This window comes from Chelonoidis abingdonii, chromosome 1 (assembly GCF_003597395.2).
Source record: "Chelonoidis abingdonii isolate Lonesome George chromosome 1, CheloAbing_2.0, whole genome shotgun sequence".
Lineage (NCBI taxonomy): Eukaryota > Metazoa > Chordata > Testudines > Testudinidae > Chelonoidis > Chelonoidis abingdonii.
In genome coordinates, this window is record NC_133769.1 from 152,876,480 (window position 1) to 152,893,806 (window position 17,327).

General features: G+C 47.7%; 1 protein-coding gene across 1 annotated transcript in view; it reads left to right on the top strand.

The window, feature by feature from the left end:
- The window catches only part of ACRBP (acrosin binding protein), a 64,471-nt gene that overhangs the window by 35,161 nt on the left and 11,983 nt on the right, over positions 1-17,327 (top strand). The window contains exons 4-5 of the mRNA XM_032802149.1: positions 547-670; positions 1,183-1,648. Of these exons, the coding sequence (XP_032658040.1) occupies positions 547-670; positions 1,183-1,648 (590 nt within the window). The remainder of the gene's footprint in view (positions 1-546; positions 671-1,182; positions 1,649-17,327) is intronic.

Below are 17,327 nucleotides of genomic sequence, written 5' to 3' on the forward strand. Positions count from 1 at the left end.
TCACAGTGGAGAGGAGGGTGTTTGAGAGGATTTTCTTAGGGGAGAGGAGGGATTATTGCAGGGGTGGAACTTTACTGAGAGAACCACAGGGGAGGGTTTTACAGGGGATTATAACGGTGGAGGGGAGGAGTTGGGGGGTTATTGCACTGTGTGGGAGGGGTTTGGGCAGATTATAAGAGTGAAGGGGGTGGAGTTTGGGGGGGATAATTGCAGTGGAGTGGCTGGGGTGTGGTGGTGATTAATGCAGTGGAAGGGAGGGCCTTGGGGGGCATTGTTGCTCTAGAGGGGAGGGGTTTCAGAGAGGGATGTCACAGTTGAGGGGAGGAGTTTCCAGGGGTGGTTGTGTTGAGAGGATTATCACAGTGGAGAGGAGGCGTGTTGAGGGATTATTTCAGCAGAAGTGAGAGTGTTTGTTGGGATTATCTCAAACAGGGATTATGGCAGTAGTGGAAGGGGTCTCATTTGGGTGTAATGCAATGGAGGTGTGGGCTTTGGGGGGATGATACAGTGGGGTCTCTAGATTCACCTTCCTTACCCCCTGTTCAGCGGATCCTGTGTCCTGATATGGATCCCCCCAAAGAACATCGTGCCCAAGGAGAGGTGTCTGATACCATGGGCTCCTGGGCAAAAAGCAACTGGTCTTCCCATGCTGGGTCCACTAGCGAAGCAGGTACCATGGTGCTGGGTGAATTCCATATTCACCTCCGGTTCTTTCTCCACGTGCCCTTCTCATCCCCTCTGTTCCTTGTGGCCCTCCCCTGCATCCTGACTCTTTGAGAAGCTCTCTGCAGCGTTTGGGCCCTATGGGAGGGAAGGGAACATGTGTGAATGCAGTGGGACATGCAGGTGTGTATGGTGGAGCAGGCCAATGTGTTACAGAGTGGGTGTAGGAGTGCGCATCCCTGGCAATGTGGGACAAGGGTTGTGTGTGTGCACAGTGTATGGACATGTGGGTGTGCATGCACGTATCACAAGGAAGTGTGTGCAGCTCAGCAGCCAGTGGGGGTGTGAAAGTCTGTGCAAAGCTAAGGGAACATGAATCTGAAAGAGGCCTAGCTGGACAGGGTGTATGTGTGTGTGTGTATGTGCAGTGTGTGTGTTTATTTGTAGGGATACACTCCCAAGAAGTGAAGATGAGGATCAGTCCCTTCTTCACTTGCTCTCCGTCTGCTCTTCCCCCAGCGCTGGGTCAGGCAGACCCCAGACCCATGAGTCAGACTCCCCTGCTGCATCCTGACATCCGCCTCCACTCCAATGTCAACACTATTCTGAAATATGCCTATGCGGTCTCGGGCCAGGAACCAGTGATCAGGAGTCATAGCCCAGATGTGCCGACTCAGAGAAGTCTCAAGCCTGGAGGGGACCCGGAGCTGGCAGGCCCCCTGCAAGTCCAGCCAGTCACAGCCACCCCTGAAACTTCCCCCTCAGCCATGAAACCCAGTGTCAAGACTGGAAGGGCCACAGAGCAGAAGAGGCCCTGGAAGGGCCACATGCAGAAGAGCATCCAGCAGCTGATCAACTCAGCTCTCTCCTTGGAGGGCTCTCCGGAGATCGAGACCACTCAGGTGCCCCTAGGCACTGCACCAGATTGGAAGGACTCATTCAGCAGTGCCCAGGAAGGGATCCCAGATGCAAGCAGCAGTGGCAGGTAAGGTTAAAAAAAAAAAAAAAAAAGCTCACAAGTGGGTCAGGGCAGGTATGGCAGCTCAGCTGCCCCCAAACATGCACCCCCTGCACCCCCCCCCCCCCTGCCCGCCAAACATGCACCCCTGCACCCCCCCCCCCCAAGGAGTATCTACCGTGGAGCGTAGGTAGGTGAATGGCCACGACAGGTAGGACGACCCACATTAGCTGTGGACGGATTCATGGCCAAAGAAGCGATGTAATGTCGGATGGAGTGTGGCAGAGGCTCAATACCTGAAGGTAGGGCTAGGCATCCACAGACAAGGTACACTCGCACCGCCATGGCTTCACCGATTGTTAGCAGTGCTGGCGTCGATCACGAGCTACATGGTGTATGTCCCTGCGAACTAGGAATTACCTCTTGTGACCGGTTCCATGGGTAGACACACCCACAGCGCCTCACAGACACCGGCTTCTAGGATAATATCAGCAGTAGTGGCAGAAGTCATATAATATGCCTAAAAAAAAAAAGACCCCCCAGTCCCCACAGTCAGTATGTGCACAGTGAGATCCCACAAAAATGCCCCTATCGATGAACGTGATAAAGGCTGGGCCACACACACCTCCCACTCCCACAGTGAGCTCTCACAAGCCCTCTGGCAACACCTCCCTATCTCTACGTGAGGTGCACATGCAGCTCTACCCCACCCACACTGTCATGATGTGTACGGTGAGCTTCCTCACACACGCAGATCAGTTGATTCAGTTCAATGAGTGAGCTTGGTTGGCCAAAACAGAGCTATACAACGTGTGGTCAAAGTGATGCTAAAAAAACAAGAAAGAAGAAAGAAGAAAGGACAGTCTCCACGTATCTGCCTGAGGCAGTAAGGATGCACTCCGGATGGTGCCACATGCTGTGTGTTGAGTCTTGGCTCTGTGTGTGGCGTGTCGTTATATCCTATTTGGTGCAATTTGGTACATTGCGGCTGCATCCTTGCCATTTCTCTGCCGGTTTCTCCGGGTCAGAGCCCAGTTTTTCCGTATCACTGTTTTGACAGAAAGGTCTGTTCTGAATTCTGACAATCCGTGGGAAATATCTTGCGTTGTATTTTCCTCTGTGATGGAGTCATTGGAGTGGCAGAGCCTTCTTGTCTCAAAGGCTCCTGTCCCTTAGGTGCTCTGTCACTTCCTGTTCTGGGTTAGACCCTGCTTGTACCTCCCCATATCCATGAGCTCCATGCCGTACTTATTCTGTGATGTGGTGAGCGTCTGTATTCACCAGGGGTGAGTAGTCAGCTCATATGATATTTTGTCGTACAGGGACGTGTAGCCGGTCAGTTCGTTCTATTGTTTTTCTGGTAACTCTATGGTGAGGTGATTTTAGAGCTGTCGGTTGTTATGCTTAGTAGAGAAGCAATGCAATCTGCTTAAAAAGGGGATAAGCAAGTACACCACATTTATGTGAGAAGTACAAATGTAAGCATGAAAATCAGATTTAGGCTGTCGTCTCTCTCTCTCTCTCTCTCTCTCTCTCTCTCACACACACACACACACACACACACACACAACCAAAAGGTTCTGCAGCTGGATCTTATAGTTACTAGTCCTTTGTGTTGCTCGGTCAGTTCCAGTGGCCAGCTGAAACTGCACACAAGGGAGTGGGAGCTGAGTCTCTGTCGAAGGCGTTCAAAGCTCCAATGATGATGCAGAACAAACCCAAATTCCCATGGCAATACACCTTTCTTTTATAGTAATAAGTTCCCATACAAGTCTATGGACTGTGCTGTGTTGCTGTGCTGTGTCACACCGGAGCTGTCAATCATGAGGTATTCAAGGTTACTCTTAATTAGCATTATTTTGAGTTGTTACTGGGAGGATCCGCAGCAATTTTGTATCTCATTCCTCAGGCTCAACTCCTTATCTTGTCCTTGGTGTGTATGCCTTTGCTTCAGGGTCATGGTCATCAATCTGCCATCCAGGTGATTCTGATAATAAAGTTGGTGCTTCGGGACTCCTCCACTCCCCTCTTAACCATCCGGCCCAGCTGTCTTGTCTCAGTTAATTAGTATAACACACATTCTTCACTCACAGCACCAAACAGTAAATAAGGCAGTAATTACAGGCATAAAATTTCTGTCCTTCTAAGAACAATCATTAATACAATCAGCAAAGAATAAACTCAGAATAATTTCTTCTTACTAATTCAAAGCTAACAAAATGGAGTATAAAGCAAAATAAGCAGAACGGAGTACAATTTACTTGAGACAATTTCTTTTGGCCTACATCGTACCTTGAGTCCTTTTCAGTTTTGACTAGACCTGTTTGTCCCATTGCTCAGAAAGCTGGGGTTGCTGAGCAAGGTGGGTGATGACATACAGAAGTGGATCGTGTTTTCATTTGGATTTAATTTTGGATCCTCTAGTATTTTGTGGCTGACAAAAGTTTTGCTGCTTAAGCTGAGGTGGTAGCAGGAGGTCACTAACCATCTCTGTATGTTGGTTAGTAGGGAAGTTAGATCAGTTCTACCTACTCTGCTGTTGCTTCATGGAGTTCCCATGCACAGGAGAATTTGTTTGCTGAGTGGCACATGTAAGGTTTCTACTGCAGTTTTATTTCAGTCACTGTAGTCAGCTATTAAAGTTGAGCCCGATTTCATTCCCAAATAGCAGAATGGGTTGGATTATACCATCAAATGTTACAGCAGTGATTTTATTGGTGTGTTGTATCTACCTAGCAATTTCTTCATGTCATAGTAAGCCTTTCTAGCCAATTAGAAGTTTCCTGATGCATTTATTACAAGACTAAGATATGTGTGACTTAGGTGTGTCCAATGGTCATGTTTCTGTAATAAAATATTATATTGTTTTAGATGTTTTGGAACTGTATCTGAAATATGATGAACTGTTTTTTTTCCAATTTGATCTGTGGGGCCCATGTATTACAGTAGGTTTATGGCAGGTATAAGTTTTTTAAGAGATCATCTTATATGACCAGGATTACAAGAGTGCTCCATTGATGTATATATGTAAATAGTTAAGGTGCTCAAGAATATGCAGCATTTGTTCCTGGGGCTTGTAGAACCAATAAGACTTCTTGCTATGCATTGCAAATGGCTTCTTGTGTGCAGCTCTTTTCAGGAACTTTTCACATGGTGTCAGAAGTAAAATATTTTCTCTACTTCAATTCTTTGTTGGGGACTGATCTGAGGCAATGAGGTCCAGATCCTCAAAGGTATTTAAGCTTCTAAATTAGAAGCCTTAAATACTCGTTAATTTTAAATGTTTGAGGTTGGCAATATTATATATGAGAGGTTATATATGCTCAGATTTGTCATCATCGGCTCGATGGACTACCAAGAAGATATGAGAGGTCTATTTTATGGATTCCAAGGCCAGAAGGGACCATTGTGATCATCTAGTCTGGCCTTCTGTGTAACACAGGCCAGAGAACTGCCCCTAAATAATTCCTAGAACACATATTTTAGAAAATTATCCAGTCTGGATTTAAAAATTGTCTGTGATTAAGGCTACGATTTTCTCAAGGAGGTCATGGAAGTCACGGAATCCGCGTGACTTCCAGAGACCTCTGTGACTTCAGGCTGTGGTGGCCAGGAGCTGCAGGATTCTCCCGCTGCTTGTGGCAGCTGGAAACTATGGGGTACCCTGCTGTTTCTGAGCTCCAAGCCACCATGGGCAGCGAGGAGTACCCTGGAGCTCCTGACTGCCATGGGTGGTGGGGGTGCCATGATGTTCCTGACCACTGCAGGTGGCGGGCGTACTCTGGAGCTCCCGGCTGCTGTGGGCGGCGAGGGCCCCCTGCAGTTCCTGGCTGCTGCAGATAGCTGTACTTCCTGGCTGCTCTGAGCTGTGGGAGGCAGGGGACCCCAAAATCCACCAGCCACCAGGAGTGGGGGGACCTGAGCTGGGACCCCCTGGGGGCGGTGGATTTTGGGGTTCATGTTTTTATTAAAAGTCAGGACTTCCATGAATTTTTCTTCATTGCCCATGATCTGTTTGTGACTTTTACTAAAAATACCCAAAGCTCTTAGTTTTATCTTTGATGGAGAATCCACCAGGAGCCTTGGTAAATTGTTCCAATGATTGGTTACTCTCACTGTTAAAATATATACCTTATTTCCAGTCTGAATTTGTCAAGCTTCAACTTATTACGTTCCTTTAACTGTTGGATCATATTATACTTTTCTTCACTAAGTATGGAGCATGTGAAGAGCCCATTATTAAATATTTCTTCCCCCATGTATGTACTTATAAACTATGATCAAGTAACCCCTTATTCTTCTCTTTGTTAATATAAATACATTAAGCTCTTTCAGTGCATAAAACATACTTTTTAATCCTTTAATTATTCTTGTGGCTCTTCTCTGAACCCTCTCCAATGTATCAACATCCTTCTTGAACTATGAACACCAGAACTGGACACAGCATTCCAGCATCAGTTGCACCAGTGCCAAAAACAGAGGTAAAATAGCCTCTATACTTCTACTCAAGATTCACCTGTTTATGCATCCCAGGATTGCAATAACCCTTTTAGGCACAGTGTCACACTGGGAGCTCATGTTTATCTGATTTTCTACCACAACCTCCAAATCTTGTTCAGAATGACTGCGTCCCATCAGTACGGCCTATGTTCTTTGTTCCTAGATGGAGTCTGGGGTCCTAGTGGGGAGCCAGCTGTGGTCTCTCAATTAGAGCAGACTGCAAAGAATCATAGAATATCAGGGTTGGAAGGGACCTCAGCAGGTCATGTAGTCCAACCCTCTGCTCAACACAGGACCAATCCCCAGACAGATGTTTGCCCCAGTTCCCTAAATGGCCCCCTCAAGGATTGAGCTCACAACTCTGGGTTAAGCAGGCCAGTGCTTAAACCACTGAGCTATCCCTCCTCCCCAAAAAGCTGGTGGATATTCCAATGTTTAGATTTACCAAGCCAGCATAAAACATCTTCTTAATTACCTCACTGGTTACTCAGAAGTCCAAACAACACAGTGATCCAGCTTTAGGACTCCAGTCAGGTATTCACTTCAAATATGATGATTTCTGAAAATCTTATTTCATCATATAAAAGAAAAGGTTCTACCAATCCCAAAGGATCGGACACACTACCTCCCAGGTTAATGAATGTTTCAGATCTTACCCAACTACACGCTACAGCCAATTCTTATTAACTAAACTAAACTTTATTTAAAAAAACAAAGGACAGAGTATGGTTAAAAGATCAATATACATACAGACATGAGTTCAATTCATTGAGGTGCAGATTCATAGCAGAGATAGTGAGCTTTGTAGTTGCAAAGAGTTCCTTTAGAATTCAGTTCATAGGTTATAGTCCAATGTCCAAATCTCATATTCAGGGCATACCAGCATAACTGGGACCTCAGTCTTGCAACTCAAATGTCCCCTGATGTAGCCAGAGCAGATCTGAGATGACAGAATCAGGATCCAAGGATCTTTTATACAGATTCATGTTTTTTGACAACTTGGAGTTCCTCAGGGAACAAAAGGTAATTAGGATGACTTTGAGGGAGGTCCATCATTGGTACTTAGCTATACGAATTAACATAAGGCCATCTGCTTGTTCCTCCACCATTCACACTACAGGGTTCTTTATTTTGCAGGATGTTTAACCCTTTCTAGCTATTGTTACAGAAGCATTTACATTTAGCTATATTAAAACATGTATTGTATTTTTCGAAATGACATGAAACTTACATGTATGCTGAAATTAAAATAGCTTCTTTCTAGATTTTTTTGATCTAGTCCAACTCCCTGGTCAAAGCAGGACCAATACCAACTAAACCATCCCAACCAGGGCTTTGTCAAGCTGGGCCTTAAAAACCTCTAAGGATGGAGATTCCACTCCCCCTTAGGTAACACATTCCAGTGCTTCACCACCCTCCTAGTGATATAGTGTTTCCTAGTATCCAACCTAGACCTCCTCTACTGCAACTTGAGACCATTGCTCCTTGTTCTGTCATCTGCCAACACTGAGAACAGCCGAGTTCCATCCTCTTTGGAACGCCCCTTCAGGCAGTTGAAGGCTGCTATCAAATCCCCCCTCACTCTTCTCTTCTTCAGACTAAATAAGCCCAGCTCCCTCAGCCTCTCCTCATGTGTCCCAGACCCCTAATCATTTTCGTTGCCCTCCGCTGGACTCTCTCCAGTTTGTCTACATCCCTTCTGTAGTGGGGGGACCAAATTTCGATGCAGTACTCCAGGTATGGCCTTACCAATGTTGAATAGAGGGGAATAATCACTTCCCTCGATCTGCTGGCAATGCTCCTATTAATATAGCCCAGTAGGCTGTTGGCCTTCTTGGCAACAAGGGCACACTGCTGACTCAGATCCAGCTTCTCATCCACTGTAATCCCCAGGTTCTCTTCTGCAGAACTGCTTCTTAGCCAGTCGGTCCCCAGCCTGTAGCTGTGCACTTCCTTCTTAAGTGTAGGACTGTGCACTTGTCCTTGTTGAACCTCAGATTTCTTGTGGTCCTATCCTCCAATTTGTCTAGGTCACTCTGGACCCTGTCCCTACCCTCCAGCTTATCTACCTCTCCCCACATCTTAGTGTCATCTGTGAACTTGCTGAGGGTGCAATTAATCCCATCATCCAGATCATTAATAAAGATGCTGAACAAAACCGGCCCCAGGACTGACCCCTGTGGCAATCTGCTTGATACCGGCTGCCAACTAGCCATCAAGCTGTTGATCACTACCCGCTGAGCCCACAATCTAGCCAGCTTTCTATCCATCTTATAGTCCGTTCATCCAATCAAAAGCTTTGCTCAAGTCAATAAATGTCACATCCACCGCTTTCCCCTTATCCACAGAGCCAGTTATCTCATCATAGAAGGCAATCAGGTTGGTCAGGCATGATTTGCCCTTGGTGAATCCATGCTGACTGTTCTTGATCACCTTCCTCTCCTCCAAGTGCTTCAGAATGGATTCCTTGAGGGCCTGCTCAGTGATTTTGCAGGGCACTGAAGTGAGGCTGGCTGTTCTGTAGTTCTCTGGATTCTCTTTCTTCCCTTTTCAAAATATGGGCACTATATTTGCCTTTCCAGTCGTCAGTGATCTCCCTCGATGGCCATGAGTTTTCAAAGATAATGGCTCTGCAATCACATCAGCCAACTCCCTCAGCACCCTTGGATGCATTAGATCTGGCCCCATGGACTTGTGCACGTCCTTTAGCTTTTCTAAATAATCCTTAACCTGTTCTTTCACCACTGAGGGCTGCTCATGTCCCCCCCATACTGTGCTGCCCAGTGCAGCGGTCTGGGAGCTGACCTTGTCTGTGAAGACTGAGGCAAAAAAAAGCATTGAGTACTTCAGCTTTTTCCACATCATCTGTCACTCGGTTGCCTCCCTCATTCAGTAACGTCCCACACTTTCCCTGACCTTCTTTTTGCTAACATAACTGTAGAAACCCTACTGGTTACCCTTCACATTCCTTGCTAGCTGCAATTCCAATTGCGCCTTGGCCTTCCTGATTACATCCCTGCATGCTTGTGCAATATTTTTATACTCCTCGCTAGTCATCTCTCCAAATTTCCACTTCTTGTAAGTTTCCTTTTTGAGTTTAAGCTCGCCAAAGATTTCACTGTTAAGCCAAGCTGGTTGCCTGCCATATTTGCTAATCTTTCTGCTTTTCTGGATGGTGTGTTCCTGCGCCGTCATTAGCTTTCTTCCAGTCTTCCAGTATTTTCACAAGTTCCAAGACTTACTGAAAATCAACGTTAGTAGTCCAGCAAGCCTCTACAGCCAGCTCTTTTAAAATTCTTGGATGTAAGTTATCCAGACTTGATGATTTAAAAATGTCTAAACTTTATTGCCTGCTATTTAACATCCTCAGGAGATACTAGTGGAATGGAAATCATCTGTCTTTTTCCCAAATGCAGAACAGAAATATTTATTGAACACTTCTGCCTTGTCTGCATTATTATCCTGCCTGACAGCACAGAGTTAAAGTAAAACAGGCTATTAGGGGAGAAACCAACAAGAAATGAAACAATGGCAAAGATAAGACACCTAGAGGAAACAACTTCAAAGGAGTTCAATGGCTGGTCCATGGACTGGGAAGTAAGTACCTACCTGACACCATTTAGGCTGGCATGGTTTATTCTTCCCAGTGCAGACAGTCTAGGATCAGAAGGAAGCCTAAACCTTAAACCTGCTGGCTTTGGGAAGAAGGGGACGGAATGAGTTGTCAGCAGACTGAGGCTGGCACCCAGACTAAGGCCTGGTCTACACTACACGTTTAAACTGAATTTAGCAGCGTTAAACCAAATTAACCCTGCACCCCTCCACACAACGAAGCCCTTTATATTGATATAAAGGGCTCTTTAAACTGATTTCTGTACTCCTCCCGGACGAGGGGAGTAGCGCTGAAATCGGTATTGCCATGTCGGATTAGAGTTAGTGTGGCCGCAATTCGACGGTATTGGCCTCTGGGCGGTATCTCACAGTGCACCATTGTGACGGCTCTGGACAGCAATCTGAACTCATATGCACTGGCCAGGTAGACAGGAAAAGCCCTGTGAACTTTTCAATTTTATTTCCTGTTTGCCCAGCATGCTGCTCTGATCAGCACGGGTGGCCATGCAGTCCCAAATCCAAAAAGAGCTCCAGCATGGACCGTACGGGAGATACTGGATCTGATCGCTGTATGGGGAGACAAATCTGTTCTATCAGAGCTCCGTTCCAGAAGACGAAATGCCAAAGCATTTGAAAAAATCTCCAGGCTATGATAGACAGAGGCCACAGCAGGGACTCAACACAGTGCTGTGTGACAAGCGTAACGGAAAGCCAAAGAATCAAATGGACGCTCATGGAGGGAGGGAGGGGGACTGAGGACTCGAGCTATCCCACAGTTCCTGCAGTCTCCGAAAAGCATTTGCATTCTTGGCTGAGCTCCCAATGCCTGAAGGGTCAAAAACATTGTCCCAGTGGTTCAGGGATATGTCGTCAATTTACCCCCCTCCCCCCCTCAAAGAAAAGGGAAAAAAATCATTTCTCGCCTTTTTTCAATGTCACCATATGTCTACTGGATGCTGCTGGTAGATGGTGCTGCTGCAGCGCTGAACAGCAGCATCCTCTCCCCTCCCCTCCCCGGTGGCAGGCAGTATGGTACAAAATGACTGATAGCCGTCCTTGTCATCATCCTGTGAGTGCTCCTGGCTGGCCTCGGTGAGGTCGGCCGGGGGCGCCTGGGCAAAAATGGGAATGACTCCTGGTCATTCCCTTCTTTAAGCTTTGTGTCTGGAGATTCAGTCCTGGCAGATGGTGCAATAGGGCTGGTAACCGTCCTCATCATAGCAGCTGGAGGCTGAGCTCTCCCCCCCCCCTTTCATGTCTAAAGGAGATTCTGGACTATCATAGCGGGAGGCTGTGCTCCTCTCCCCCCACCCTTTAAAGAGTAATGAGATGTCCTGCCTGGATATCATAGCAGCTGGAGGCTGCCTCCCCCTCATTTTATCTCACTAAAAAGTCAGTGTTTCTTATTCTTGCATTCTTTATTACTTCATCACACAAATGGGGGGACACTGCCACGGTAGCCCAGGAAGGTTGGGGGAGGAGGGAAGCAATGGGTGGGGTTGTTGCAGGGGCACCCCCTAGAATGGCATCAGCTCATCATTTCTGTGGGATCTCTGAGGCTTTGACCTGGAGCAGCTGTGCTCTCTGGTTCTCTAGTACACTTGCCCATATTCTAGGCAGGACTGACTCTATTTTTAGACAAAACAAAGAAGGGAATGACCCGGGAAATAATTCCCATTTTTGTCCATGTGCCCCCGGCCGACCTCAGCGAGGCCAGCCAGGAGCACCCATGACAGCAGCAGATGGTACAAAAGGACTGATAACCGTCATCGCCAATTTCCAGTTGCAGACGGTGCAAAATGACTGATAACCATCATCTCATCGCCAATTTACGATGGCAGAGGGTGCAATGGGGATGGTAACTGTCTCTGCTACCTTGCAAAGGCAAATGAATGCTGCTGTGTAGCACTGCAGTACTGTGTCTGTCAGTAGCATCCAGTACACATACGATGACAGTGACAAAGGGCAAAACAGGCTCCGTGGCTGCCATGCTAGGGAGTCTGCCAGGGCAATCCAGGGAAAAAGGGCGCAAAATGATTGTCTGCTGTTGCTTTCACTGAGGAAGGATTGAGTGACGACATTTACCCAGAATCACCCGCGACACTGTTTTTGCACCATCATGCATTGGGATCTCAACCCAGAATTCCAATGGGCAGGGGAGACTACGGGAACTATGGGATAGGTACGGGATAGCTACCCACAGTGCAACGCTCCGGACATCAATGGTAGCCTCGGTACATGGACGCACACCACCAAATTAATGTGCTTAGTGTGGCCGCATGCACTCGACTTTATACAATCTGTTTTTAAAAAAAACAATTTCTGTAAAATCGGAATAATCTCGTAGTGTAGACATACCCTAATAGAGAGAAACAGGCACTGCAGCAAGCAGGCTGAGGGCATGGCTACACTTGTGAGTTAGATTAAAGCAGCCCAGTGCGCTCTAACTCATGACGCATCCACACTGGCAAGGCATATAGAGCGCTCTGACTGGTACTCCACCTTAGCAAGTGGAATAACATTTGATGCAACCCCACTGGAGCGCTGCAGCACCAGTGTGGATGCCCTGGTCTGTTAATGCACTCTGATTGGCCTCCAGAAGTGTCCCACAATGCCTCTTCTAGCCAATTGGGTCATCACTTTGAACTCTACTGCCCTGCCCTCAGGTGACGAAATTTTGAAAATCCCCTTCCTGTTTGCTCAGCCAGGCATGGAGTGCTCTCAGCACATCTTTCCAGGTGACCATGCTCCACGCGCCAGGCAATCCCCAGCAAGAAGCAATGGCGAGGTGCTGGACTCATCAGTGTTTGAGGGGAAGAAGCTGTCCAGTCCCAGCGGTGCTCCAGCCATAGGAATTACGATACCTTTGGGCAGGTATCAATGGACATGATGGAAAGGGGCCATGACCGGGACACACTGCAGTGCAGGGTTAAAGTGCAGTAGCTGAGGACTGCCTACTGCAAAGCCCGTGAGGCAAACAGCTGCTCCAGTGCTACCCCCATGACCTGCCGTTTCTACAAAGAGCTGGACACAATACTTGGGGGCAACCCCCCGTCCACTCCAAGTATCACCGTGGACACTTCAGAACCCAGTTCAACAAGCCAGGAGGAGGAGAAGGAAGGTGACAGTGAGGGTGCTGAGGAGGAGGAAGACACCCAGAATCCCTAGATGCAGGCAGCCAGGAGCTGTTTTCAAGCCAGGAGGAAGGTAGCTAGTCACGGTGGCCGGTGCTTGGGGAAGGACAAACACCAGAGGTGGTGTCCGGTAAGTGGCTTTTATTCTGGGAATGAAGTTATTTGGGCTCTTGGGGTGAGGAGAGTTAGGGCTGCATGCATGCCTAGATATGGAATAGGGCATTGATGCTCTCTCACATCGCGGTAATCAGTCTCAATGATCTCTTCAAAGGTCTCATCCAGAACTTGGGCAATGCGCTTGCTCAGGTTTCTTGGGGAAGCCACTGTGGTCCTTGTCCCAGTCAGGCTAACATGTCCATGCCACTGTGCCATGCGGGGTGGGGGGACCATTGCTGCGCACAGGCAAGCTGCATATGAGCCAGGGCAGAAGCCGCATTGTAGTAGAAGACCCTCCCTTGCTTCCCAGGTCACCCTCAGCAGCGAGATATCTTCCAGGACGAACTCCTGTGGAAAACGTGGGGACAGGTTCAGTATAGGGGCCCTCTGCAGCTGTTAGGTCTCCCCAAGGCACAAAAACCCAGAGGACAGTACAGCCCTAAAACAATCAGTTCCCCCTTGCCCCTGTGCTTACTCACCATTTGGGGGCTCCCATGGGTTATGTGCACTTGCTTTGGGATGGGCAAATTATGCTGTTGTGTAGACTGTGCTTGGCCTCCTTAAGTACAGGGGAATCGTTGCTCTGTCTGGTGTGAACAATGCTGCCTTGTGTTAAGTGTTGCATTTTGCCTTTACAGATGCAACCTTGAGATCTCAGCCATCTGTGTTGTCGCCAGCTGAAAGACTCCAAAGTATTAGGAAGAGGCCACGTAGAAGCAAAGAGGACATGCTGCATGAAGTAATAGAGCAGTTACTTAACGAGAATCTAAAAGTGCAGGAGTGGAGGGAGAGTGAAAGGAGGATCCATCAGCAGAATGAGGAGCGCCAGCACAGCACGGATCAGCTGATAAGCATCGTGGAGCGTCAAGTGGACTCTATCCAGGCGCTTGTAGCCATGCAGGTGGAGCACTACTGCCCCCTGTCCCCCTGCAACTCTTGTCCCAAAACTCTTTCCCTTGTGCCCCCATGTCACCTCCAACACACTTTCCCCAACATCCGGGTTCTTACCACCACCAACTGCCTCCAACTCCAGTAGCTTCACCACCCAGCCCTGCAAACTATGACCCTTACTCACTGCACTCAACCCCCATCACCATGCAGTATAGCCATCCAGAAGTGCAGCACTCAGTGCACAGCACTCCAGCCAGGAAGGCTGAGTATGATAACAGGACATACGCAAATCTGTGATTGTACCACTCACCACCCCACCCCCTTGCCCTTTCTGTTTCCCAAGCAGTTGTGTTTCTTTTCAATAAATGGATTTTTTGGCTTTGAAAACGTTCTTTATTATTGCATAAAGTGAAAGATACCTTAGCCCAGGAAAGCAATAGGCACTGCAAGTCAGCATAGCAAACACAGATTCCTACTAACATTGGAACCACTGCACTTCACTCCCGTGCAGGGCACGAAACATTACTGGTGGCTTTCAGCCTCAAATTTCTCCCTCAAGGCATCCCTAATCCTTGCGGCCCTGTGCTGGGCCCCTCTAATAGCCCTGCTCTCTGGCTGTGCAAATTCAGCCTCCAGGTGTTGAACCTCTGAGTTCCATGCCTCAGTGAATCTTTCACCCTTCCCTTCTCAAACGTTATGGAGGGTACAGCACGCGGATATAACCACGGGGATGCTGTTATCAGCCAAGTCCAACTTCCCATACAGAGAGCACCAGCGGCCCTTTAAACAGCCAAAAGCACACTCCACAGTCATTCTGCACCAGCTCAGCCTGTTGTTGAACTGCTCCTTGCTGTCAAGGCTCCCTGTGTAGGGTTTCATAAGCCACAGCATTAAAGAGTAAACGGGGTCTCCAAGGATCACAGTGGGCATTTTGGCTTCCCCATGGTGTTTTTCTGGTCTGGGAAAAAAGTCTCAGCTTGTAGTTTCCTGACTAGGCCAGTGTTCCAAAAGATGCATGCATCATGCACCTTTCTGGGCCAGCCTGCACTAATGTCAATGAAACACCCACGGTGATCCACAAGCACCTAGAGAACCATAGAGAAATATCCCTTTCGATTAACGTACTCAGAGGCTAGGTGGGTTGGTGCCAGTATTGGAATATGCGTCCCATCCATCACTCCGCTGCAGTTAGAAAAACCCATTTGTGCAAAGCCAGCCACAATGTCATGCAGCCAGAGTCACTGTTCTTTTGAGCAGGATGCGATTAATGGCCTGGCAAACTTGCATCAACACGATTCCAAGAGTCAACTTTCCTACTCCAAACTAGTTAGCGACCGATCGGTAGCTGTCTGGAGTTGCCAGCTTCCAGAGTGCAATAGCCACCTACTTCTCCACCCTCAGGACAGCTCTCAATCTCATATCCTTGTGTTGCAGGGTAGGGGCGAGCTCATCCACAGTCCCATGAAAATGGCTTTTCTCATCCGAAAGTTCTGCAGCTACTGGTCATCATCCCAGACTTGCATGACGATGTGATCCCACCACTCAGAGCTTGTTTCCCAAGCCCAAAAGTGGCATTCCACAGTGGTGAGCATGTCCACGAACGCCACAAGCAATCTCGTGTTGTATGCATTACTCGAGTTGATATTGTCGGAGTCCTCACTGTCAGTTTAGATGTTTAGGAGTAACTCGACTGCCAAACGTGACGTGCTGGCGAGACTCATCAGCATATTCCTCAGCAGTTCGGGCTCCATTCTCACAGACCAAAAAGGGAAGACAGAGCGAGCAGCACAAAAAACATTGAAAGATGGTGCCAAATGTGGACTGAAGCAGAGGGATTGCTGGGATGTGGAGTGATGCATCGTGGAATGTTGGTTCAGGACCCAGAATGCCTCGTACCCCCTGCCCCTTCCTACAGGCCACAGCACCAGAATGGGAAGAGGTGCTCTGTGGGATACCTGCCCATAATGCACTGCTTCCAATGCCGCTGCAAGTGCTGCAAATGTGGCCACGCCAGTGCGCTTGCTGCTGTCCGTGTGGACAGACTGGAGTGCTTTCCCTACTGCGCTCTCCGAAGGCTGGTTTAACTCAAAGTGCTCTACAGCTGCAAGTATATCCATGCCCTGACTCTCCCAGCCCAGACTAGGGAATAAGCTGGACCTATCTGAGCAATGGTTATGCCTAGGTAAGGAAATATGCGCATAGGAGTCTTTGCTGTTAGCCCATTCTCCTAAATGCTGTATTCTCTTTGGCAGTGAAATGCTACTTTAATCACCTGTTCTCACAAGTGCCCGGAGAAAGAGGACTGAGGGGTGCCAAACCCAGCTGGGCCTGTTGTATTAACACAAACAGTAAACGGGCTGCACCCCAGAGATCCAGCCCCAGAGTGGTTGGACTGCCGGTTTCCACAGAGAGAGGTGAAGGAAGCCAGGCTTGCTATCTGAAGGTTGAATTCAAGAGAGACTAAAAGGAGTCTAAAGCCCAGCTCTGTCTTCCCCAACACCCATTGCACTGAGGCCATGAACTGTGAAGGAAAACTGTGCTCTGCAAAACTAAAACTTCAGGCATGTCCAGCTCTGACATTCACATGTCAAACTGGCAGTTGCTCTACTTGCAAGGCAAAGATTACTGTAAAATTGCACAAGATAAATCACTTACATTACTGGAAAACAAACAACTCCAGGCTAAATCTCTCCAATGGCACATTAATTTAACCCCTGGGATGATTCATATTTGAAATACAGTAGAACCCCGTTATCCTACTCTCCATTTTCTGGCTCTCCGTATTAACCAAACAAGCAGCTCACACTGGTCCAGAGCAGATGATCTCTCATGTAGTCACTAGATGGCGCTGCAGATGCTCACTTTCCCATTCTTTAGCTTATCCCAATTTTTGATTATCCGATCTGGCTCTGGTCCCAAATAGGTCCGATAAACAGGGTTCTGCTGTAATTGAAATGCCACAGATGCCTTAGCAGAACCAGTGGGCTTTTGCCAATGACAGATGAAGTACTGCATTAAAGAGTCCCTATCATTGAGATGCTTTTACAGGCCTTGGATGCCTTCCTGGAGAATGGCCCTTGGAAATCAACTTGAAACTGCAACAATGAGCATGATACAGAACAGAAGTTCCATTAAAGAAGATGCTTTAAAAAACAGACTGACAATCTCATGGAGATGGGAGTTTGAAAGAGAGTTGTGTCTAACAAGTATGGTACCTGTATGAAAACCAAGCAAACTCTGCCATGCGGTGACCTTTTACTCCTCAAGAAAACTCAACAATGCTCCTGTTATCACTGATCAACAACTGAAGGGATCCTGCCAAAGGCAAAGGTCTTTTCTTTGCCAAAGATGGTTTCTGGTGCTAACACCTGATGAAGAAAGCCCTCATTTGATGTCTTTCTGGACTCTTCTGG